The 24,011-nt window shown below is 33.5% G+C and overlaps 2 protein-coding genes across 5 annotated transcripts; one reads left to right on the plus strand and one right to left on the minus strand.

Annotated features, from left to right (window-relative positions):
- Window positions 1-1,111: 1,111 nt before the first annotated feature.
- LOC123903861 (translation initiation factor IF-2-like) lies at window positions 1,112-9,792 on the minus strand. Of its 2 annotated transcripts, XM_045953534.1 has the most exons (9): window positions 9,647-9,792; window positions 9,112-9,147; window positions 5,885-5,927; window positions 5,606-5,726; window positions 5,447-5,513; window positions 4,239-4,560; window positions 2,571-3,611; window positions 1,948-2,097; window positions 1,112-1,805 (listed from the first exon to the last, which is right to left on the minus strand). In XM_045953534.1, exons 3-9 carry the CDS (start codon window positions 5,909-5,911, stop codon window positions 1,374-1,376), a joined length of 2,160 nt encoding a protein of 719 aa, XP_045809490.1. In that variant the 5' UTR covers window positions 5,912-5,927; window positions 9,112-9,147; window positions 9,647-9,792; the 3' UTR covers window positions 1,112-1,373. The 2 variants fall into 2 exon arrangements, with proteins under 2 accessions (XP_045809490.1, XP_045809489.1); XM_045953533.1 differs by having other exon boundaries at window positions 9,112-9,673.
- Window positions 9,793-15,043: 5,251 nt separating this feature from the next.
- Window positions 15,044-22,353, plus strand: LOC123903862 (probable inactive poly [ADP-ribose] polymerase SRO1). Of its 3 annotated transcripts, XM_045953535.1 has the most exons (8): window positions 15,044-15,364; window positions 15,745-15,802; window positions 17,766-19,024; window positions 19,553-19,794; window positions 20,138-20,238; window positions 21,141-21,272; window positions 21,362-21,457; window positions 21,973-22,353. In XM_045953535.1, exons 3-8 carry the CDS (start codon window positions 17,913-17,915, stop codon window positions 22,012-22,014), a joined length of 1,725 nt encoding a protein of 574 aa, XP_045809491.1. In that variant the 5' UTR covers window positions 15,044-15,364; window positions 15,745-15,802; window positions 17,766-17,912; the 3' UTR covers window positions 22,015-22,353. The 3 variants fall into 3 exon arrangements, with proteins under 3 accessions (XP_045809491.1, XP_045809492.1, XP_045809493.1); XM_045953536.1 differs by lacking the exon at window positions 15,745-15,802 and having other exon boundaries at window positions 15,083-15,364; XM_045953537.1 differs by lacking the exons at window positions 20,138-20,238; window positions 21,141-21,272; window positions 21,362-21,457; window positions 21,973-22,353 and adding an exon at window positions 19,917-20,120 and having other exon boundaries at window positions 15,128-15,364.
- Window positions 22,354-24,011: the final 1,658 nt, after the last annotated feature.

Raw genomic sequence — 24,011 nt, forward strand, 5'->3', positions numbered from 1 at the left:
GGACACTTAGAGGGGCTAAAATTTGCAACATGAATTAAAATGTATCTCAAATGCATGGGACACATGTGAAGCAGATACTGCCACCAACACCATGGCACCATTACTCCTAGCTTTCATTATTGTTTTAATAGTATTCATGTTCAAATAGATACCCTTCAACAACTAGACTTGAAAAGTTGTTATCCAACACATGAAAAAATAATCAACAAAACTTAAAAAGTAGCACATGAGGAGCAAAGGTGAAGGGATAGAGTTTCAGATGAGGGAGCAGTGGAGTTCTATATGTGTAATGATAGAAATAAAAACAATAAATTAGGGGAGTCAGCCCCCAATAACACAAGTAGTATTCCCTTTTCTTTTTCTTTTTTTCTTAAAACGAAATGTCAAGTACTACTAAAATTCACAACTATAAAGATATTCAGCTTAGCAATATCGACATTCTCACGCAGGTTAAACTTTACGGATAACCTGTATTTCGTCTATCTTTTCTAACGATTTGATGAAAGCAGAATTGAAAACAAGAAAAACGATGCACTCAAAGCGTTGCCATCCGTCATTACCATCTCTCTCAACGATACTCAAATTCCATTTGTTGTAGAGAATTGGAATTGATTCTTTTCGTGGAGGTGTTTTGAGATGCTCTTCAATTTTTAGCTTTCATCAATCAATATTCTTCACTATCGCTGTTGCCATCTACGCCAGCAACAACTATAACCAATCTAAACAAAGATTCAATACAACATTGTGCCATTAAGTTGAACCTCCGCAACGTGTGCAATTTGACAATGAGCTCCAGTCTCAACGAATTTTCAAAATAATTAAATTCAATTGAATTTATTAGTAAGAATCTTCTTATTGCAGACATGGTTGGCATTGAGAATTACATGGTGAAAGTGGAACCGCCACGAAGGAGCTGTACATTTCCAGACACACTGCTTCTTAGATGGAGTCTTTTCTTTTTAAAATTAAAAAAAAAAATATACTATTAACCTATAAATAAATTGGGGATTAGTAAGCACGAAATACATATTCCACTCATTCTTGCCTTTCGTATACTAACTCTGTCATAAAGAATAGCAGCGCTCGTAATATATTGTAATGTGCAAGCTTCTTTTGGAAATACAACAATTACATTACCATACTTTTGCTAGAGTTGTGGTTTGACATATAATTCATAAACACAGATCAGTATACGTGCAATGCACATATCAAAAAACCTAGTATACATAGCTATTATAAATTTGATGATAGGCTTCAAAACTTTAATTTAATACTATAACAAATTAAGAATCTGTCAGTATTTGTTAGTTATTTTGGCAGCTCAGGTATAATTTTACCACAAAAAATGTGTGCTGAGAGAAGTATCGACTTTATCAGCACTCTATCCGAACAGCGCCACTCTCAGACTTAATAAACTTAGGCTTCCTAACTACTTGTTCTAAGCACTGAATAACATCACCAATCTGAAAATCATGACAGTTACTGATAACTAGTCCACATTCAGTTCCCTTCTTCACAGAATCCACATCCTGCTTCTCCCTCTTAAGAGATGAACAAGGTCCTTCAAACACCAGTTCACCGCTCCGTAGAAGCCTCATGGTTGCTGACCTGTTCACAAGACCTTCAACAACCTTACAACCAGCTATTTTCACATCTGGTCCCTTAGATTTGCTCCCTTTCACTTCAAATATATTCAGCACTTCTGCTTGCCCGGCTACGTGAGTCTCGGATGTACCTGGGGCCTTCTCTATTATCAAATTGGCTATGTCTTCCAATAAGTGGTAAATCACTCGATGCACAATTACCTACAACCAAACAAATAGATATATCTAATGTGATTGAGATTTTCAAATTTAGGGATCATTCAGACTAAGTTGACGTCTTATAATTTTAGGGAGTAAAGTAGTGATTACTCATAGTTAAATATTGGAATAAGCTTGAAAATACCTTGATACTAGCACGAGTTGCTGCCTGGCTAAGAGAAATAGGTGGACTCTTGACATTGAATCCAACTATACATGCACCGCAAGCTTGTGCCAAGTCCACATCAGATTGAGAAATAGGCCCCACGCCAACATGGACAATATTCACAGAAACCTGGCAATGAAATTATAGACTGGTTATTGTGCAGCAACGAATAGTAAATAATAGAAAAACAACACTAAACTTTTGCACTCCAGTGAATGGCGTCAGTTTATATCTCTAAACATTTGGACAAAGCACCAGCCATGTTACTATGACACATTTAAATTATTAGAATTTAAGAGATAGAAAACAGCAAAAATTGAACACCTGAGGCTAATAACTTGATCAAAGATGCTTCAACACAAAAACAGAAAAAGGTTTAAGCTCTTGTGTTCATACTGATCAATGTGTTCTTCGTTAAATATTACAAACACTTTGTTCAAAACCTATTGTTTTATTTTTACTTGTAACTGACGTACTGATTTCCAATTAATATAAAATCTGTTGAAAAGGCCTTCCACACCTTTGCTCTTTTTGTGGGCGAGCATGTACGTGTATGCAAAACGAAAAGTTTACCGTGTTATTATAATAAAATCATTGCATACCTGAGGACTATTTAAAGTTGTCAATGCATCTGTAACAGCTTGAACAGTTCCCTGAACATCTCCTTTTACAATTACTGGCAATTCAACCCTCAGCGGAACCTCCTCAGTATCATCTGAAGAAGTTGGGATATTCTGCACCATCTTGCCCCTAAGCCTGTCCTCTTCAAATTTCTTTTTCCTACCAGAACTAAGCATTCTAGCTCGCTCCTCAGAATGAACAGCAATGACATCATCACCGGCCATTGGCAGCCCTCGAAGCCCTTCAATCTCAACAGGCATTGCCGGAGTTGCTTGTTGAGTTGACCTCCCTGCTGCATCTTTAATAGCCCTGATTTTTCCCCACTGTGAGCCAACAACCACATGCTGTCCACAAACTAAAGTCCCTTCCTTCACTATAGTAGTCACCAATGGACCCCGTCCTTTGTCAAGTCTTGCTTCAACCACATATGCTTGAGCAGGCCCATCAAATCGTGCTTTAAGATCCATCATATCAGCCTGAAGGAGTAAAGCTACCTCTAGGTTATCCAGTCCAGTCTTTTTAATCGCTGAAACTTCAACGACCTGAATATCCCCACCCATCTCCTCCAGCAGCAAGCCCTCGGAAGCAAGCTGTAGTTTTACTTTTTCAGGATTTGCACCTGGTTTATCACATTTATTGATTGCAACTACAATTGGTACATTAGCTGATTTTGCGTGGGACACGGCTTCAAGTGTTTGGGGCATTACACCATCATCTGCAGCAACAACTAGCACTACTATATCTGTGACTGCTGCACCTCTTGCACGCATTGCACTAAATGCAGCATGACCAGGAGTATCAAGAAATGTGATTGATGCTCCTGATGACATGCCCACCACAAAGGCACCAAGATGCTGAGTAATGCCACCAGCCTCCCTGGCTGCCACTGATGTTTGACGCAAGGCATCAAGAAGAGAAGTTTTGCCGTGATCAACATGGCCCATCACTGTTACAACTGCAGGACGTGGTAAAATTTCTGAACCTTCAGTTGAATGTAACCTCTTAACATTGACGCCAACCTCCTGCAACAGCCAACAATAATGAACCAATTAAGGCATACCAGAATCCAAATATGCATCATGAAGCAAATTAAGAAAAACAAAAGAGATTGGAGAGTGGCGGAGAGGTTTTTGAGTTATTGTTCCAGAAATAAGGCAAACAGAAAAGTTATAAGAATACCCAAGTATAATAATGCTTTGATTATGGATTGAAACTAAAATATTTACCCAAACCTGTACCAAGACTTTAGGCCTAGTCTTGTCCATTACTTATTTTCGCTTTATTTCCTATGCATATTGCGCATTTAAAAAGATGGGGGGGGGGGGGGGGGGGGGGGATGCGCAAAATTTAATAATGCCAACTAATAATTTCAGGAAAAGTATATCTCAAACACCGTTGATTTCCATCAAAATTTTGCTTGCAGACTTTATCCCAAGTAACTAAAAATATTTATTAATGATAACTTTGAATCTTATAAGCTTCAAGTGAAGAAAAATAAGTAAAATATAAGCAAAATATTTTTTCCAAGCAAGTTGTTATTTACAAATGGGAAAAGACTGACAATTGACAAGCAAGCATTGGAATCAAAAGAAGGTACTAGTTTCCTATATTCACTGATTTAACATCATCTGTGACTGAGAAGAATATACCATTGCAGCAAGCTCGGCAATATCCATACCGAGAGGATCAAACTCTGATTCAATCTTTTCACCAACATTTGTGAGAATATCTTGCAAAGAAGATAATGATTTTCCAGTACGCTTTGCAAGTTCAACAAGGGTCATGCCTTCAAATATTTCTATCGTTTTATCAGGATTAGATTTGGTTGCTGCAACGTTACGAGGGACGTATGGAGCTTCAACAGGAGGCTGGTTTCTACTGCCTCTCCTCACATACTTCTCCTTCTTTGGGGTCTTCAAACCGTATGCCGCATCACTTTTTGCCCAGACTTGTGAGCTAGCATGGAAGCACCTACCAAAGTAAACAAAACTAGTTACCTCTATCTTTTGTGTTTACAATTAACCAGTTTTTAACATAAGTACTAAATCTTCAGGCATTCCAAATTCTCAACTAATGTCACTTTTTTCTTCAATGTGCAATCACACAAATTTTAGTGTTGCCTTTTTCATCTAGCCAAATGATGTTGAAAAATTCAGGACCATTTATAATAGTATTATCAGTATGTGACTAAACCTGATAGAACACTGAGTTAGTTAGCTTGCTCCCTAAGTTTTAGGGAGTCTATAGTTATTTAGTTACTGCGGAGTATGAGTTAGCAGCTCTCTCCCCAAGTTTTAGGGAGTCTTTAGTTATCTAGTTACTAGAGAGTATGAGTTAGTTAGCTCTCTCCCTATGTTTTAGGGAGTCTTTGGTTATAAAAGAAAAGATAGAGAGGTGAGTGAAAGAAGAAAAAAAGTTGCTATGAGTTTGTTAGGAGAGAAGTTCTCTCTGGATTAGGAGCTTAGCTCTGGTAGGAGTTCATAGAACTCTGGTTATTCACTTCGTTTTCTGTTTTACCTCCATTGTATTCGACTATATTTCAATAATCACTAATATTAATAATTCTCTTTCATTGTGTCTAAAATTTTGGTTTCTATCAAAACCCAACCCAATCTTCCAACCAGGATTATTAACACTGATTAGTACAACCTATCAACTCACAGAGCAGTAATTAAGGCCTCTTAAGAATCCCTCATCCCTCTGTGTACAATTTTATGCATATCTTTAAAAGTGGACTCACTGCTAGCTAGCTCTGTTCACCATGCATAGGACAAATAATGCTATCATCCTTAAACAACCTATACTGTAAAGTTATCAATGGTTCATTTTAAAACTTAAAATTTGGGTACTGTCTTACCGTATTCCACATTCTTTAGTCCCACTACAAAAACCAGCCGCACCCAAATATGAGCGATTGATGAAATCTGAATCAGATAATTTAATGTGAAAGTATAAGTATAATATACAAGTGCGTGAAATGAAATGGAACATTATAAGCATAAAAGCTGACAATTACCAGGCGTGCGTCTTGCTGAAGCATAAACATATTGCTCAGCAAATATAGAAGCAAAACTTGACCCTACCACATGCCTACGTGATGTTGTAGCCAAAGCTCTAGTAAAATTCATATATATTTTCTGCATTAAGGTAATGAAAAGGACATCATCAGAAATTTAATGAGCTGTATGACACTATTTATAAAAGGAAAAGTAACACCATCTGCAACCTGAATAATTGTTGTATGACACAATTCACATAATGAAAGGAGATGTGCATATTATAGAAGTTAACTCACCTTCTTTCCAAGCTCCAGCCACGCCATTCATAAGTTTGTAACTCTGCAGATTTAGGCAAAATGAAAATTATTTACAAAAAAGATAGAGAGGGAACGTGATGGAAGTAGTACACAAATCATTAATGGTGGATTTATTTATCAGTTAGCGGCAAGACAACAACAAAATCCATTCTGATGTTTCAGATTGTATGTTGAAAATATCTCTTAGTCTCTTAAGTTCCCCCCCACAAAGGAGTTACGATGAAAAACAAGGAATGCCCAATCATAATACTATATATAAAAAAGAGGACCAAAAGCAACCGTACATTATTGATTTTTCATGTAACTGGCACTTTCCCTGGTTGGACAATTTCGGAAATTATAAATTTGATGAGTGCATTCGTGGAAACCAAGATCAGTACGAAACTTCGAAATAACAATAATTGCCACAGCGGGAAACTGTGAAATTGCATTTAGCTAAATATATCAACAAAAAGTCTCACATTGAATGAGATATGGCTTGAATATATGTTTATAAGTCCGGGAAATATTCACCTTGAGTTAGGCCAACCTAAAATTCTAAGAAATGCTCAAGAATCAAATAGTGAATAAGGTTCAATGGTTGTTCTAAAGTATCCAAACTTCATTTTGCTTTGGAATTCAACAATTTTGATGTTATCAATTGCAGCAATGGTTTTTCTAAATTCCTCAAATCCTTTGAGTCTTTAAAAGGAAAACCCCTAACTACATCACACAAAAAGTGAGACTCCACCAGACCAAACATCTGCAATTTGTTGCTAACTTGTACTATGGTGTACAAGGTTGAAACTAGTGGCCGAGCTAGACTAAAGTATTGGGGTGGGCCGCCAAAACAAATTTTAATTTATAAATCAAATATGCAAATCATAAATCATAATGTATACCAAAAAATTAAACTACATGACTTAAAATGATACATTATGCGATGAGCACGACTTAAAATTATCAATAATAGTCTCTAAACTGATACTTACATATATAAACTGACATACTATCTACTAAAAAACCAGCTTTCATCTTATTTCTCAACTTACTCTTGATAATTAATCAACAAACGATAACAATAAATAAATCCTCGTGAGCATAGCTGACCAAAAAAAAATCAACAATAAATCAATAAATATGAACACTTATGGAAAACCATTCCCCACCTCATTGAATCAATAAATCAACTCAATTTCATACATGTTCGTTCCCAGCCTCATTTATGCACAGTTACAGAAGAATTAACTTCATCAACCTTACTTTTCAATAACAAAAACATAGCCTATGCACAAATCAACAACTCAACAATAACAATAGTAGAATCAGCTTCGTATCAATACAGCTTTTCAATAACACCAACAATAACATAGATGAATCAACTTCATCCACGTAGCTTTTCGATAACATAATAACAATAACAACAGCTTACAGCAATAAATCAACATTCAATAACAAATCAGACACTCAACACATTCAACAATAGAGTTATAGAGATTAGAGAGAACCATAAATCAATAAAAAGTTAACAAAAAAAAATCAGAAATCAGAGAGTAGGGAAGAAAGGGGTTTTGAAGAAGAGAGACCTGCGAGAGAGGACAAAAATCAGAGAGATGAGAGAACGGCGGTCGACGTTGGAAGGGCAGTGTGGTGTGGTGGGTTGCGCAGGCTGGCAGGTGGTGGCGTGGACATGTGTTGCCGGTCGCGGTTATGTGTGAATGTGTGAGGAGAAGGATTACATGCGTGTGGGAGACTAGGAGTGGAAAGGAATGGTTTTGTTGTAATTTTTATTATTCACCAAGGGCACCATAGTAATTTCCACTAAAATCTATACTCTAGTCTCTTTTTTTTTTGACATAAGTTTGCATAAAACAGGCGTGGAACAAAAGATTATACAAAAGAGAAAAGAAATTAAAGCTGCCAATATTGTTTAAACACTGCCCCTAATTTGTTAATCTTGTTTCCCAACGTATACAGAAGAATAGCACTCAAAGATTGTTTTCTTACAAAATCATGCAGTTCACTATATTGATATGAAAGGTTCTCAAGATCAGTAGTATCAACTATCAACAATTTAACAGCTCAATTTCTTATTAGGAGAACTAGCTAACTTTCATGTAACAGTTGACAAACCCAAGTTTTATCACTGATTATATATGCATAAGAGAGTTCATTATATAATTGAGAGTGAACTGGCTAATTTCCGTCTGTTTCTATCATTTTATTCATTATATAATTGAGTTAAACAGAACTGTATATATGCATATGATTCCTGCACTTTCTAATCTTTAGGGTGTGTTTGGTAACACAAATAAGCTAGCTTATAGCTTATTATATGAGCTTATAAGCTTGTTTCAAAAAATTAGAGGTGTTTGGTAACAAGCTTTTTTTACTAGCTTATAGTTTTTTTTTCAGATGCTATTTCAAGTAGCGTTTGAGCTTATAGCTTATAGCTTTTTACATTTTATTCCATTTTTACCCTTTAATTTAATAACTACCCACTACCAATTATGTCATTTTATATTTATTAACCACTTTAAAAGCTAATTTTACCAAACACTTTAATTTCAATTAGCTAGCTTTTCAGCTATCAGCTATAACCTATAAGCTAGCTTTTTAGCTATCAGCTAGCTTATAGCTTATTTTTACCAAACAGGCCCTTATTAATTTGTACCAGCTCTTTGTACTAGCCCCTTATTATGTATTATTACATGTTAATCTCTCATTCCTTTGTCAATATTCACTCACTATATAAACATACATGTTCGGTCCAATTCATGAATTATAACAATTCCATCAATGTTTCTTAATTCAAATATCAAGACCAAATTGTGGTTGCTCGTTCTGCTAAGGACACTTAAAGACTCATAAAATATGATCTTAAATTAAAATCTATTAATAGTTTCATTTCATTCTTAAGCAAAAAATTATGCCTCAAAGCACCATAGAGTACATAAAACACTATCACGGTCATCAATGGGATCAAAATAGCAAGGAAAAATCACATTCAACACCAATTCTCATTCATTCATATAAATAACAAGCAAAAATCACATAAAAAATCATTAACAAGAAAAAATCAAAATCAAGCAAATCAAACACAGGAACAAACAAAAATCACATACATGCTACAAACCTCACAAACCCAAATTTTTGCTTACAATAAAAAAAAAATGCATAAACCTCAGAAACCCAGAAACAAAAGGGAATTAGGGTTAAAGAATTACCTTGGCAGAACTGAAACGGTGGTCACTGGTCACGAACTGAAACAAATCAAATGATGATCATGAGTTCACGAACTGAAACAAATCAAACGCAAAATGCAGAATCACAGCTTTAGGTTCGATTTTGGGATTTTGGGTTCACAAACTGAGAACTGGAACAATTTGGTTGGATGTGGATTTGGGATTTTGGTTCGATTTATATTTGGGAAGTGAGGAGTGAGAAGTGTTTCACGTATTTTCACGGCATAGTAACAATCTCATAATAAGAGCTGAGTGAAAAGGATGGAGACAGAGCGTCCGAGCGCAAATGTATGATGGCAGAATAGTGGGGGTATTTGATATACTACTGCTCAGTAAAGTAGTATTACACAGATAATATTGATAATAAACATAAATATAATTGCTCAAAATTCATCATTATTGAAAATAACAGCAACAGAACAAGAGAAGACAATTGGAACAGGGTTCGCGTAGCATTGTGCAAAGGAGTAAAACATGCATTGTGCAGAGAGAGAAAGATGCGTTAGATTTGATTTACCTGTTGAAGCTCAGAATTGTTTAGTTTGTGCTACCTCATTCGGAACGCTGGTCTGGTCTTGATTCCAGATAAAACAAGCACAGTACAACAGTAGGGTTAGTTAAGTTTTCTTGCAAAAAGGGAATTCAACAAAGTAACCACGGTTTTCTCCTCAGGATCTCACTTCCGTCATAGTGTGTTCGCGCACTCGGATATCCCTCACCGTTTGATCAAGATCCTACAATTTACATTTAAGTTTCGTACTTTTTATTATGAAAAATAAATAAAATATTTTTAAAGCAAATAAAAAATAAATAAAGACAAAAAAATAATGGGTGTTTTTTGTTTTGAAACAAAAAATAATGGTGTTAAAATGCATGAATGGGTGTTTTTTTTTCCTAAATGTAAAGAACCTAATTTCTTTTTTCCAATTCTATACTTTAAAAATGTGTCCAAAAAAAAATCTATCCTTTAAAAACAAAAAAAAAAATGGATGTCACACGGTTTTAGCATTGAAATTGTTGGTTCTATACATATTTTTAATGACGTGGAATGTTTCTAGTTTGTTAACACTCAATTTAATTACATTTTTATATGATTACTGGCGGTTATTTCACGTCTGTCTGTGTCTAATTTATGTCCAAAAAAAGACATGTTTTATGTTATGAGATTGTTAGTAGAAAATTTTTGCTTGCTAAAAAAAAGATACGTCTTATGTTTTGGTGAGTTTGTTAATAAAAGATTTTTGTTGCATACTAAAAAAAATCAAGGATATTGTTAATATTATGAAAAGTTCAAACCAAAACTCATGTATTCTCTTTATATATAGTATAGAATGATATAGATATATATATATATACACACATAAGATAATTATACTTTTATTTACATGACACATAAGATAATTATACTTGAATTAAAGGTAAACGGACAATAAGCTATACTACTAATTTTTTTTATGACAAAATCAATCATCTTAAGCACTACATCCAAAGACTTAGGGTAGGGGACACCACATTGTTATGCACGACTCTTTTAATATCCACAACTTTTGTTGTTAGGAAACCAAAGGTGTCAAATGCAAATCGTAAAAATGCATAATGATTGTCGGTATACGCACTTTCATATTTGGTCATTTTGCTTGAAGCAGCTTCGAGGATCATCTTTCATACAGTAAAATCCTCAATCGTCAATCCCATCGGTGGAGAAACTTCAGTCAAGTCCATACATGTTTTCTTCCTACTTGTGCATGTTTAATTAGTTAACTCATTTATTCATATTTACCGGTGTGAATAATATTTAAGTTTTTTCAATAAAAAAAATTTCAAAATTTTCAAATAATTACGTAAACAATATGTATGAAAACATCTCCAATAAAAAAACAATTAGGTTAGTTGCTTAACTAATATTTTACTGGCCAAAATTGCCACATAATATTTACACAATTCTTAAGCAACCAAACTAGATTTCACTCTAATAGGAGTGATCAAAATAAGAAATACATGCTAAGGATTGCTTCCACCGATATTGTTTTTTATTACTTAAGATTGAGTATATTTTCAATGGTTAGGATTGCTTCTACAAGCTTTGAAACTTAATTTTAAGCAACTATAAACTCCACGTCAACTCACTCTAATAGTAAAAAACACTAAAGAAATGTTAATCGCTCTAATAGTGAAAAACAAGAAATGTTAATCGGTATTCTTCAAATTCTTGTTTCCACTCTTGTTTTTAAGAGATATATGTTAAGGGAGGTATTCCTGCTTGGACACAAGCTTAAATGTCATATGTTTACAACTTTCAAAGACTTACTGGCCAGTTATGTAGTTGGGCTAAGCTCATTTGAAATACTGTCATTCCTTCTTAAAAGTCTTTTTTGTTTTGGAGACTCCTTCATAATAAGCTCTCAAAACAGATGAGAACTTGACTTTGAGAGGTTGTAACTTGCCTTCAATTTGAAACTTGTGCCTCGCTCACGCAGAAACTTCTCACCACCTCTTTCTGCAATGTCCTTTTGCTCTATGTTTATGGAATTGGTTAGGTTTTATTATTCAACTGAATATAAATTTAACTTCTTTATCCACTGTTTTTGAAATTTGCAATAAAGGTTGTAGTCCTCAATGCAAACTGATGATTAGAGCTGTCATTATCAATATTATTAACATTATATTGCTTAGCAGAAATAATTTGAGATTTAACAATGTTAAACTACTCCCTCCGTCCCGATTTATAAGGGAAAAAATAGACTTTTTTTGTCCCAAATTATAAGGGAATTTGTTGAAATTTGACCAATTTAATTTTGAAATTCCAAAAATACCCCTAGTTATATTTTCCAAAGCAATTAATTACCAAGACTCTAGGATTGTAGTGCTACGGTACTGATGCAAAACTCTCAAAGGGAATGAATATGACGTAATGGCAATTGTATTGAACCAAGTAACATCAATTCTTGGTACTATTTTTTTTTTACTTTGCCACTGATGAGTAGAAGTTGATGGGTCATTGGTGCTTTTAAATGGAGTAGTGTACGAGAAGCACTTAGAAATTAGGAGCAAGTTATTAAATTGTTTTGTTTTTTCATAGAGTAAGTTAATAAGGGTATTTTTTGAAACAAAATTATGTTTTTGATAGATTTTAGAATATTAAATGAATTTCTTAATAAGTGTGTTTTTTTTTCCCTTATAAATCGGGACGGAGGAAGTATATTGGAACTCGGTCATTGCTTGGATTGTGGTAAGTGTGAATATGACAGGAAATCAAACTTCTTTGACAATAAGCTCTTCTGTTTTGGATTTCTCCGTGCTTAAAGCTTTTAAGGTCATAACTCATTTTTCAGAGGCTACCAAAATCATTGAGGTTATATGGCACCCTCCTATGCTGTTTGAGTTAAGTGTAACACTGATTGTGCAACTCATGGCAGTCCACCAGGTCCTTTTGCTTGTGGTGGTTTATTTAGCAACTGTCATGGTATTTATTTAGGAAGCTTTGCTGAGTTTCTTGGGAATTCTAATGCTTTTGTTGCATAAATTTCTAGTGTCATGTGTGTCACTGAAGTTGCTTTTGATAGAGGTTGACATTCTTTGTGGGTGGAATAAAGCTTGTTGTTTTAGCTTTTAAGTCTCCTAATATGGTGCCTTGGTCTCTCAGAAACCGTTGGGAGAACTGTTTATTCAAGACTTTGAGTATGAATTTTATGATCACTTATGTGTTTATGGAAGTTAGCTAATCTTGGTCTTTCTTTGCAAAATTTTGTTTGGTAGTTTGAGATTCCTAATGCAATTAAGGAAGACTATTCTAGGATTATATCTTAGGTCTTTCTTGTTTTAGATTTTGCTAGCTTGAGGGTTTGATTTATGTCCCCCCTCTCTTTGTATTTTGGTTTATTTCTTTTAAGTTTTAATATATTATGGTGTTGCCTTTAAAATAAAAAAATGTCATATGTTTAGACACATATATAAAGGGAAAAAAATAGACTTTTTTTTGTCTCAAATTATAAGGGAATTTGTTGAAATTTGACCAATTTAATTTTGAAATTCCAAAAATACCCCTAGTTATATTTTCCAAAGCAATTAATTACCAAGACTCTAGGATTGTAGTGCTACGGTACTGATGCAAAACTCTCAAAGGGAATGAATATGACGTAATGGCAATTGTATTGAACCAAGTAACATCAATTCTTGGTACTATTTTTTTTTACTTTGTCACTAATGAGTAGAAGTTGATGGGTCATTGGTGCTTTTAAATGGAGTAGTGTACGAGAGAAGCACTTAGAAATTAGGAGCAAGTTATTAAATTGTTTTGTTTTTTCATAGAGTAAGTTAATAAGGGTATTTTTTGAAATAAAATTATGTTTTTGATAGATTTTAGAATATTAAATGAATTTCTTAATAAGTGTGTTTTTTTCCCTTATAAATCGGGACGGAGGAAGTATATTGGAACTCGGTCATTGCTTGGATTGTGGTAAGTGTGAATATGACAGGAAATCAAACTTCTTTGACAACAAGCTCTTCTGTTTCGGATTTCTCCGTGCTTAAAGCTTTTAAGGTCATAACTCATTTTTCAGAGGCTACCAAAATCATTGAGGTTATATGGCACCCTCCTATGCTGTTTGAGTTAAGTGTAACACTGATTGTGCAACTCATGGCAGTCCACCAAGTCCTTTTGCTTGTGGTGGTTTATTTAGCAACTGTCATGGTATTTATTTAGGAAGCTTTGCTGAGTTTCTTGGGAATTCTAATGCTTTTGTTGCAGAAATTTCTAGTGTCATGCGTGTCACTTAAGTTGCTTTTGATAGAGGTTGACATTCTTTGTGGGTGAAATAAAGCTTGTTGTTTTAGCTTTTAAGTCTCCTAATATGGTGCCTTGGTCTCTCAGAAACCGTTGGGAGAACTGTTTATTCAAGACTTTGAGTATGAATTTTATGATCACTTATGTGTTCATGGAAGTTAGCTAATCTTAGTCTTTCTTTGCAAAATTTTGTTTGGTAGTTTGAGATTCCTAATGCAATTAAGGAAGACTATTCTAGGATTATATCTTAGGTCTTTCTTGTTTTAGATTTTGCTAGCTTGAGGGTTTGATTTATGTCCCCCTCTCTTTGTATTTTGGTTTATTTCTTTTAAGTTTTAATATATTATGGTGTTGCCTTTAAAACAAAAAAATGTCATATGTTTAGACACATATATAAATTTTTTAAAAAATTAATAGAAAATATAATGAAATGATGTGACTACATTTAATTGTTGTGCATTGTCGGTGTAAATTTTTTTTACACATACATTTAATGATGCGTTGTCATATCATTTAATGAATGTGACACATCACGTGTTTTTAAATATCATACATGATGTGTCAGTATATTATTGAATGCATGTGTAAAATAACTTTACACTGACGGTACATATAAATTAAATTATTATTTTATATTTAAATTTTTTCAATTGTGTGTGCCTAAATATTTTTTTATTTTGGTTTGTGTCTATGTTAGAATTTCTTCTTTGTGCCTATAGATTAATGAAAACTAGGAATGAATTCTCTCACGTGTAATTTACACTTGAGAGAATACAGTGTGGTTTGTTATAATTGATTAAGAGAGAGAAACATATAAAAATTTAGAAAAAATGAATTTACATGGTGTTAGATTACATTTTATTCTCTCAAGTGTAAATCACAGTTGAGAGAATTCATTCCCATGAAAACTTCTAGGAGTACTTTAAAAAAAATTGAATATAGCAACCCTAAAAACATAAACTTTAAAAAGTCAGTCACCTAGGTCAAATAAAACAGACGCATGATTAAAAAAGTCTAGAAGATGAGAACGTATGGCTTCAGTTAAAAAAATTCAAAAATTATTCCCAAAAAAATAAAAAAAACTCAAAAAAATAAAAATAAAAATGCAAAACGCGAAAAAAACGATGACAGTCCAATAAAATGAACCTGTGACGAAAATGCACCCACGTGGCAGGTAAGATTACGAAACCCTAAGAAGAATCTTCATCGATAGGTTGCTTGGAAAAGAGGAAAACAGTGTGAATGACTCCTCACGAAATCGCCACCAATAAAAACCCCACCGTCCTAATCCCTTCTCTCTCAGGCGCCGTCTTTCTCGAACCTTTTCTCCGCCGCCTCATCCACCTAGGGTTTCTCGTTTCTTATTCCTATTCATAAACCTCATCCTGAAATTGAAATTGAAATTCTAATTGATGAGAAAAAACCTATAATAACAAAAATCGAGAGGAATAGGTGAATAATCGGTTTTGTTGATTTTGTTTTCATGATTTTGGATTCAGTTTTGAATAATTGTTTGTTATTGTATGAATTTGTTACTTTATCGGGTTTTGGAATTTTTGTATCTGTTGACTTCGACGTTGGAACTTGGATTTTTGTAGATCGGCGTTGTTTTCGATTGTTCTGAGTTTTCTTATCGATTTTTGTGTTTTCTGTAAATTTTTGGGGATTTGTTTGTGGATGCAAGTGAATTTGATAGTTTTTTTTTTTGGTTTTGTTGATTCCTTGATCTAGTTGGATTTGTTTGTTGATAGTTGTTGTTTTGTTATTTTAATTTGGTGAAATATGTTTAGCTTCGTCTGATTTGTATTTTTGTTTCCTGGTTTCATGATCAGGAATATAGGTGTTTTCAGAGAAAAGAATGTACAGTGTGAACGGTAAACGCAGTGCTTGGTATGAATAACTTTTTTAATATGCTTTTAGTCAATTTTGTGGGTTTTTTGTTAATTTTTTTTGATATATGAATTTCTTGTTCTTTTAACTTCGTTGTTATGCTCGACGACTCTTTCGGATTTGAGCACTAATACTTGTTGGAAACTTAGATGATTTTTTTATTCAAGACTAAGAAATCCTCAAGGCTGCCTTGTATGCCATTTTTTAAACGGAAATGCTAAAAGAGTTCCCTTAGCTCACTTGTTAAGTTATCAAATATTGAAATTTTGGTGTATTCAACCTTTTTAAAGTTTAAATTTTTTCATATGCTTAACTAGTACCCTTAGGGCACTTGTTAACATAACCCTTTATGGAATTATTTTTGCTTGATAACTTGAGTTTTGAGAGATTAAGTTAAGATATATTCATCATACATTCTCTATATGTTATGTGGTTTATTTTTAGATTTGTCGGATGAATAGAAATTGTTGGTTTTGTTAGTTTCCCTTCACGACAAGTTTGGAGATAATAGGCTAAGAGCTATTAATCACACACACTCTTTATGCGGGTTATTTTTAGATTTATCGGACGAATAAAAATTGTTAGTTTTGTTAGTTTCCGACCTCTCTCTTTGATCTTATTTGATGTTTATTGAATACATTTAAAACTATTTGATTCTTTGTCAAATGTTTTAAAATGAAAGTTTTTTAAAAGTATAAGTAAATGTTGATTATAATATCAGATAATGACAAATTTTAAATTTATAAGAACTTTTGTCTGTTTGATCATTAAAATGATAATAATCATAATAATAATAATCAACGGTGCATCATTAATTGATTTCAAATAAACATAAACATGAAACTAGTACATTATTTTGCTTATTTATTTTTTCCTTATTTTCTTTTTTGGGCTTTTGAGAAGTGAGATACTAATTATTGCACTGAAAAATACCGATGTATTTAAAAAGTTTGGCAAAATTGTGTGGTGCATGTAGCTTATTGGTCAGAAGATAAGTCTATGTCAATTAGATGTTTATCTTCCAGAAGGGTCAACAGGGTGATGCATGAGCATCTTCTATAATATTTCTCTTTTACATTGTCTGTTCTGTTTTTATTTAAAAATATTATTCATATTTTAAATGGTAGCATGTGGCCTTTTCATAAGGTCTATAGACTTTGTTTGGGAGTTAGGGGGGAAAGGGAGGGGAGGGGGTGGATGAGGGAATCCATCACCTTATTTGAAGGGGAGGACTGGTGATTAATATATTATTATTAGAATGAGGGGAATCCTCACCTTATTTGGAGGGTGTTTTTGGAGGGAAAGTCTTGTCATTAATATTTTAATTGTTTATAATGAGAGAAATTATTTGAATTAGTTTTCAAATCCTTCCAAACTGTATTTTTTTTTAAGTTCGCCGTATTTGGGAGAGGTTTAGTTCTATCTGCATGCAAGGTGGGAGATTATCCTTCCTTCCCCTTTGCTCGTCCCTTTCTCCTCAAAGCACTCCCCTTCATTTCCCTTCCAAATCCCAAACAAAGCCTAAGGTTATAGCTGGGCTTTGAAAGATTGAGGTGGGCTTAGTATGTTAGTAACCCTGAATAAATTGTTCTACAGCGTATCATCTTTTATAGCGGCACACGTGGTGCTAGAAGCTTAAGAAAGCATGGGTCTTTCTCCTTACTATTTATATATGCAATACTGACCAGATTACTTATTAAAGACTTTGTTGCTATACTATTAATCTATGGACGAAAATGGAAATAAATGGAGAAGTTTTCTTTGCCTTTAATATTTTTCTTAGCTTCTTGGAGATAGTATTTTTGCAAATATCACCTAAAAGCCGCAGTGTTTTAGATTGATTGTTTTGTCACACATGGAATACTTCTATTGATTAATTTATTATTTATCATGTCAACTTTATAATGACTTGTACATGATTCTATACATTAGTTCCATATTCTAATTTATCTTATATATCTAGGGAGTTCCAAATATTCTTGATGTCATTGTCCTCACCGTCACTGGCACACTCTATTTAAATCCGGCCAAGGCCTAGAATTCTATCTGACTGCTGCATCTGAGATTTTATATTTGAACGTGTTTAAAGATATTGATCTAGTAGAGAAAAATGGAAGCAAACAACGAAAAGGCATTGGGTAGGGCTGTGCTCAATCTGAAGCGTAAGCGTGCTTCTCGATATAATACATGTCCAGATGGAGCTCTGCGTTCAGTGTTACCTCAATGGACATCACTAATATCACAAAGAAACAAGGTTGTTAAACGGATGAGATTGAACAGGTACAAAAGCAAGCCGACGAACTCAGAGATTACTTTTGGGCAGTCGTTGGTTAGGTATTATATGAATTATAAGAAGAGCGGACGCCCAGAACGTTTGATGGTCTATCAAAATGGCGGATGGAAGGACTTTCCTCAGGTCGTTGTTGACTTGGTTAGGAAAGATTTTGATGCAAAGAAAGCAGCTGCAGAGGTGGAGTTAAATGGCGATCATCTTGTGCTGAATTTTTTGCACATGTATCAGATGAATTTGAAAACTGGTTTGCAGCAACCTATTGCTTGGATTGATGAGACAGGGTGCTGCTTTTTCCCCGAAATTTATGCCACTTCTGATGAAGGGCCTTATGATCTCTGCAATCAGGACAGGGGAAAAGGTCATGAATATCCTAATGAATCTAATGAAATTAAATTACATTTAGAAATTGAAATAAATGGAGTGAATGAATCCAAGTTGGGGGAGTGCAGTGGTGAGTCCAATGTTATAGTTAAGCATATTGAAATCGATGCTAAACAAGCCTGCAATCAAAATGATTTAGAAATTGAAGATAGCAGTAATGAAATGGGAAATGTTGGTGAGGCCATTGAGCAAAATAATGATATAGGTTTTAATGCTTATAATGAAGCTGTATATGGAAAGTTAGATTTGGATACTGTACAGAAGATGTTTCTTAAGGGAATTGGTAGTTTTGTTAGTGCTGACATAGTTGAGATTTACCCCTTCTCAAGTACATTAATGCAATCACGATTTGAGCTTTTTGAGAAGCAAGCTGAAATTACAAAAAATTGTCGTGGGGATGCTAATGTTCGATATGCTTGGCTTGCTTCTTCTAAAGGAGAACTATCTACTATGATGAAGTGTGGGCTTGGTCATTGTGGACTATCTGCATCTAAATGCACACATGGCACAGGTGTTCATCTTGCAGCTGCTACTTGTCCCTTTGCCAGGTTGAATTTCTAATCATTATTATATTTTAACAGTAAAATCTTCTAAATACTAATAATATTGATGAAGTTATTCAAATAATTTGTTTAGTTAAACCAAAATGAATCGCAATGTAGAAGCTTCCTTCCTTTGATTTTAGATCATATATATTTAAGGATGGAGTTCTAAGAATACATCTCTTCGTGGTAATTTTTTTAGTCACTATTATTACGGTCTTGTTAATTTTTTTCCTTGAAAATATTATAAATTTGATATTTTTGTTGCGTGCTAAGAACTCCCCCATCTCTTCATGGTAATTTTTTTAGTCACTATTATTACTGTGTTGGTTAATGTTTTTCCTTGAAAGTATTATAAATTTGATATTTTTTGTTGCATGCTAAGAACCCCCCCCCCCATATTTACTTATAAATGAACATTGTCTTTACTGTTCACTGTTGTTTTTTTTTTATCATATTTGTATTTTTATACTAGATTTCTAGATTATTCTGTTGTAATGTTTAGAGAAGGATTCAAGTTTGGCTTATTTACAGTGCTAGATACTGTGATGTTGACGAAAATGGGGTTCGACACTTGGTCTTTTGCCGTGTAATTATGGGGAATATGGAGCTTCTCCGTCTTGGCACTAGACAGTTTCGTCCCAGTAATAGTGACTTTGATAGTGGGGTGGATGACATCCACAATCCAAGATACTATATAGTATGGAATATGAATACGAACACCCACATCTATCCAGAATTTGTTGTTAGTTTCAAGGTCTCTTCTAATGCTGAAGGTGAAACATTGTTCCTTTAGTTTTTTTTATGTCTTCTATTTCTTTATATTTTCCTAACATAAAAAGATCCTATCCATTTTGTGTTTATAATATTTTTATATGGTACTTAATGAGTTGATCAGAGGAACTAGTTGAATACGGTTTCCATTTGGATGGAAGGTTTCATCCCTAGATTGTTGATATCTCCTTCTGGTTGGGCACTTGAGCTTCCTCATTGTCAATGGATCACTTCATGTCTTGTCAATGACATAGTCTTCTGTTTCCGCTGCTAAGTTTTACGAGTGCCCTTCCTTTTGGAAACATGTTGCTTTCTTGATCACTGATTTTTTATGCATTTTTACAGGCCTTTTGGGAAGTGAGAATAAGAAAAATATTTTGGAGGTTAATTCAGCTAGCCATGGTCCTAAAATCTTGCCTCGCTCTGCGTCTTCGACAGTAGACTCCGTAAGTTCTTTGGTATTTTGAGCATATATTTCCATTGTGACGGGTGGTGTATTTTTTATATGTAACTACCAATTTTACTTATTTTATATTTTTTTACTTTGTTTAAATTTATCTCTTGATATTAAGATAGATAGCCAATGTGGTTGATCTTTTGTAAAAAGAAAGCAAATCAGTTTAACTTGGATTTGATGCTTTAGTTTGTGCAAGAAATTATGCCTGGTTCTGAAAAATGGGTTGCTTATCTGTAAAAGGATTAAATCCAGAATATAAAGGAATTGAGAATTCAATGAAGGTTTTCCTTGTCTGAAGTTGTCTGCTAGTTATAGTATAATGATTAAAATTAAAAACATGTTGCTTTCAGTGCTAAGAAAAGTTGCTGCAAATAGTTTTTGAACTCAGATCAGTTCTGGAGATGCGGCATCAATTAGGATTTTTGAATGCAGAAAATTATTTAGATGAGACAGGAGATTAATTTAATTTCCAAATAATTGCATAGGTAAAAGGAATGATGGTGATAACGTATTAACGTAGTGATAACAATGCTTCTCATGATTTTCTGGGGAAATATTCCTGTTTGTAGTCTAAAATCATATTACCTACTGCATAAAATTTTACAATTGATATACTTTTTCCTTTTTAAATTCTAATAAGGATATTTTATAGATTTCTGTTACATCAAGGTCTTGAAATTTCAATTTGTTTTATCAAGCAATTCAGTCAGATCAAAAAGCATCAGTCCACAGTCAAATGTGTGCATGTAGTAGTGTGTTATTGCTAAATGCACAACACTTTTGGGTTCTTTTTTATCCTAAATTTGCTTTTGGTTTGAAATTTTCTATTGTTAAGATTTGTTGTCAATAAAGAAAACTATCCAATCAATTTTTGAATTGTGGATACCTCAGGGAACAGCAACTAGTTTGCCTAAAGCTCCAACATCCCCTTGGATGTCTTTTCCTATGCTTTTTGATGCTATTAGAGACAAGGTTCTTGCCGAGGATATGGAAGTTATCAATATGCATTATCTGGACTTCAAGGTATGTAATGTAAACTCCCTTTACTTGGATGCCCCTTTCTGTCTTGACTTCTCTAATATAAACTGTTATTGTTTTCTGATAATCACCAGTCAAAAAAGATGACTCGTGTTGATCTTGTGAAGAAGTTGAAGGATATTGTGGGAGATGCTCTCTTGAGAGATGCAATATCTGGTCATCATCGCAAGGTACTTTCCTCTTGACTTTGATTTTTTCTGCATGTTCTTCTGCTGTGGTAACTAATGCCTTCTTAAATCTATACTTCGGAAGGAAAAATAATGTTTTTTTAAGCAAAGGAAAAATAATGTCTAAAATAATATAGTAAATGCAATAAGCTAAAGAACGGGTAAAGAGAATTGTCATTGTTTTTAAAATTGGCATTAAGAAGAATGGTAAAATGAAGATGAAATTGGATGTTGCCATGTTGGTACCTTTTGCAGTACCTATATACCCGTTGGTAATAAAAACCGAACTTTTGTCAAAAAAAAAAAACTGAACTTTGGCACCCTGCCCCTAAAAAATAAAATACCAAAAAATGCCCAATTTAATATAGCTTGAGTTGAACCCACAACCTTTTTTGATCTGTAAGCGCATTAGGCCGCTAGTTCCAATTTTCTTCCTCGATTTAATCCCTGACTCTAGTGAGTGGTGTATCTGCTATGTAGTTATACTTATACCTCCTAATTGTAATTGCTTCTTGCAGATACCATCCCAATCATCTTGCGTGGTCAAAATGGAATCCTGAGGCTACCTCATTATGTATGGGGAGGTCAACTTTACTCTTCAAACTTTGCCGACTTAACTTGGATGGAACACTCTGCACCAGCCAAAATGAACATGTGAATATTGTTAAGTTCTTGGGATAACTGTGCTTTTAAATTTTCTTTTGATTGCTTCCTATTTTCGTCATGGAACATACTTGCTTTTAGAACTTCTTTTGAGTTTACTTTGAACAATCTTTGATCAGATGCACCGTCAAGCACAATATAGTTTAAACCTAAACGTTGGATTTTATTTTATCATAAAACTGTATTTGGATTGTCCTTATTGTTTTTTACACTTCAAATTGAGCTGTCTTTTCGCACCGGATTGTTGGATTGAGAATCTTAGTTGATGGGTCGCCATATATTTTTATTTGTTTCTTTACCGTATCTATTTATCATTTATTCAGCAAGAGATGTTTTTGTTTCATGCTTATGAGTATTATCAATTCTCTACTAATAAAAGTCTGAGATATTCATTTATTTATGCTTTGCGATTTTTCATTGGGATGAGAAAAATATTTCAGAACAATTATTATCGTGTAGTAGAGTTTTATGTTTCTTTTCTATTAATATTATAAAAAAAACAATATCATCAATTGCCCATTAGCTTGATAAGGTTTCATTGAGATATTTCATTTCTAGTCGCACTCTTTGAAATTATTTTTCATTATTTGTAGTTTGAATTATTGTGTTCCTTCTATAAAATATTTATTCATATTTTTTCTTTGACTAATTAAATGATCATACTTTAGATGTTTTCTCCCGACCCCTCCCCCCCCCCGGCTTTTCTTTTTTACCCCTTGAATTTTTGTTTTTGCCCTTGGGGTACTTCGGGTTGTACGAACCGAAGTTTTTTGTCATGCTCAAAAAATTCGGTTAATAAAAACCAAAACTTTGTGTTCCAAATTTTTTTCCAGATTTTCTGCATAAATTCAACATTAGACTCTCAACTTCCACAATTTATTTGAAAAACTAAATAATATCCGATTTGAGTAAACGACCACTCGTTGGAAAGCTTAGGGTGTCAAGATTACAAATATAATTTTTGTTTTGAGGGTAAACTATCCAATTGGTTCAGTTTGACCAAATAATGGGTAGAAACAAAGCAGCAACTTTTCTCAAACTTGTAGGTAGATTTTCTCATACAACAGCTTATGACAAGTTCTTTAAGGTAGTTTATGAGAAAAGGGCTAGTAAATTTCTCATACTAGTAAATTTTGTCAATCCTGTAGTAAACTTGTAGAAACAAAACTCTTTAAGGTAGTTTATGAGAAAAGAGCTTATCATAAATGCTAAAAGTAAGTTATGCCAAAAAACAGCTTATGCAAACAACTTATTATTTTTGTATACGCTATTTTTATAAGTTCAAAAATAAGCTATAATTTATGCAAATAAATAAAGTTTCATGTTAATTCATAAGTTTTCACCAACAAAAATTGTATCTTTATAAGTTGTTTTCTCATAATACTGCATAAAAGTTTATTTATTTCAATAAGTTGTTTCACATAAGTTAAAAAATATGTCAATTCAAACGGACCCGTTGTATTTCACTAGTTAAATTTTGAGAGAATTTTATAACAAAACATGTAAGTAATATCGTATAAAAATCATGATTTATATGAAATAGCGTCCTAAAAAAGCATATGGCAAGAAAAAAGAAATCACAAAGAAAATGAAATCAAGCACAAGAAATCACAAAGAAAATAAAATCAAGCACAAGGGTGAGAGCATCCTCTTCATCTCCAACGATCGGGATTTTCAAAAGGTCAATTTTTCGTTTTTAGCTAATCTAAATTTGCAAAAATTCAGCAATAGAACTATCTTTATGTGGACTTTCCGATCTAACCTAAGAAGGTTTGGAAATCACAATAACAATGAATTAGTGCATCATTCTATATTTTGAAACAAAAAATAAAGGACAAAACATTATTTAAAAACAAAAGTTCTTCATTCTCAAATTATGTGCGAATAAAAAAGA

Source organism: Trifolium pratense, linkage group LG2 (assembly GCF_020283565.1).
Source record: "Trifolium pratense cultivar HEN17-A07 linkage group LG2, ARS_RC_1.1, whole genome shotgun sequence".
Lineage (NCBI taxonomy): Eukaryota > Viridiplantae > Streptophyta > Magnoliopsida > Fabales > Fabaceae > Trifolium > Trifolium pratense.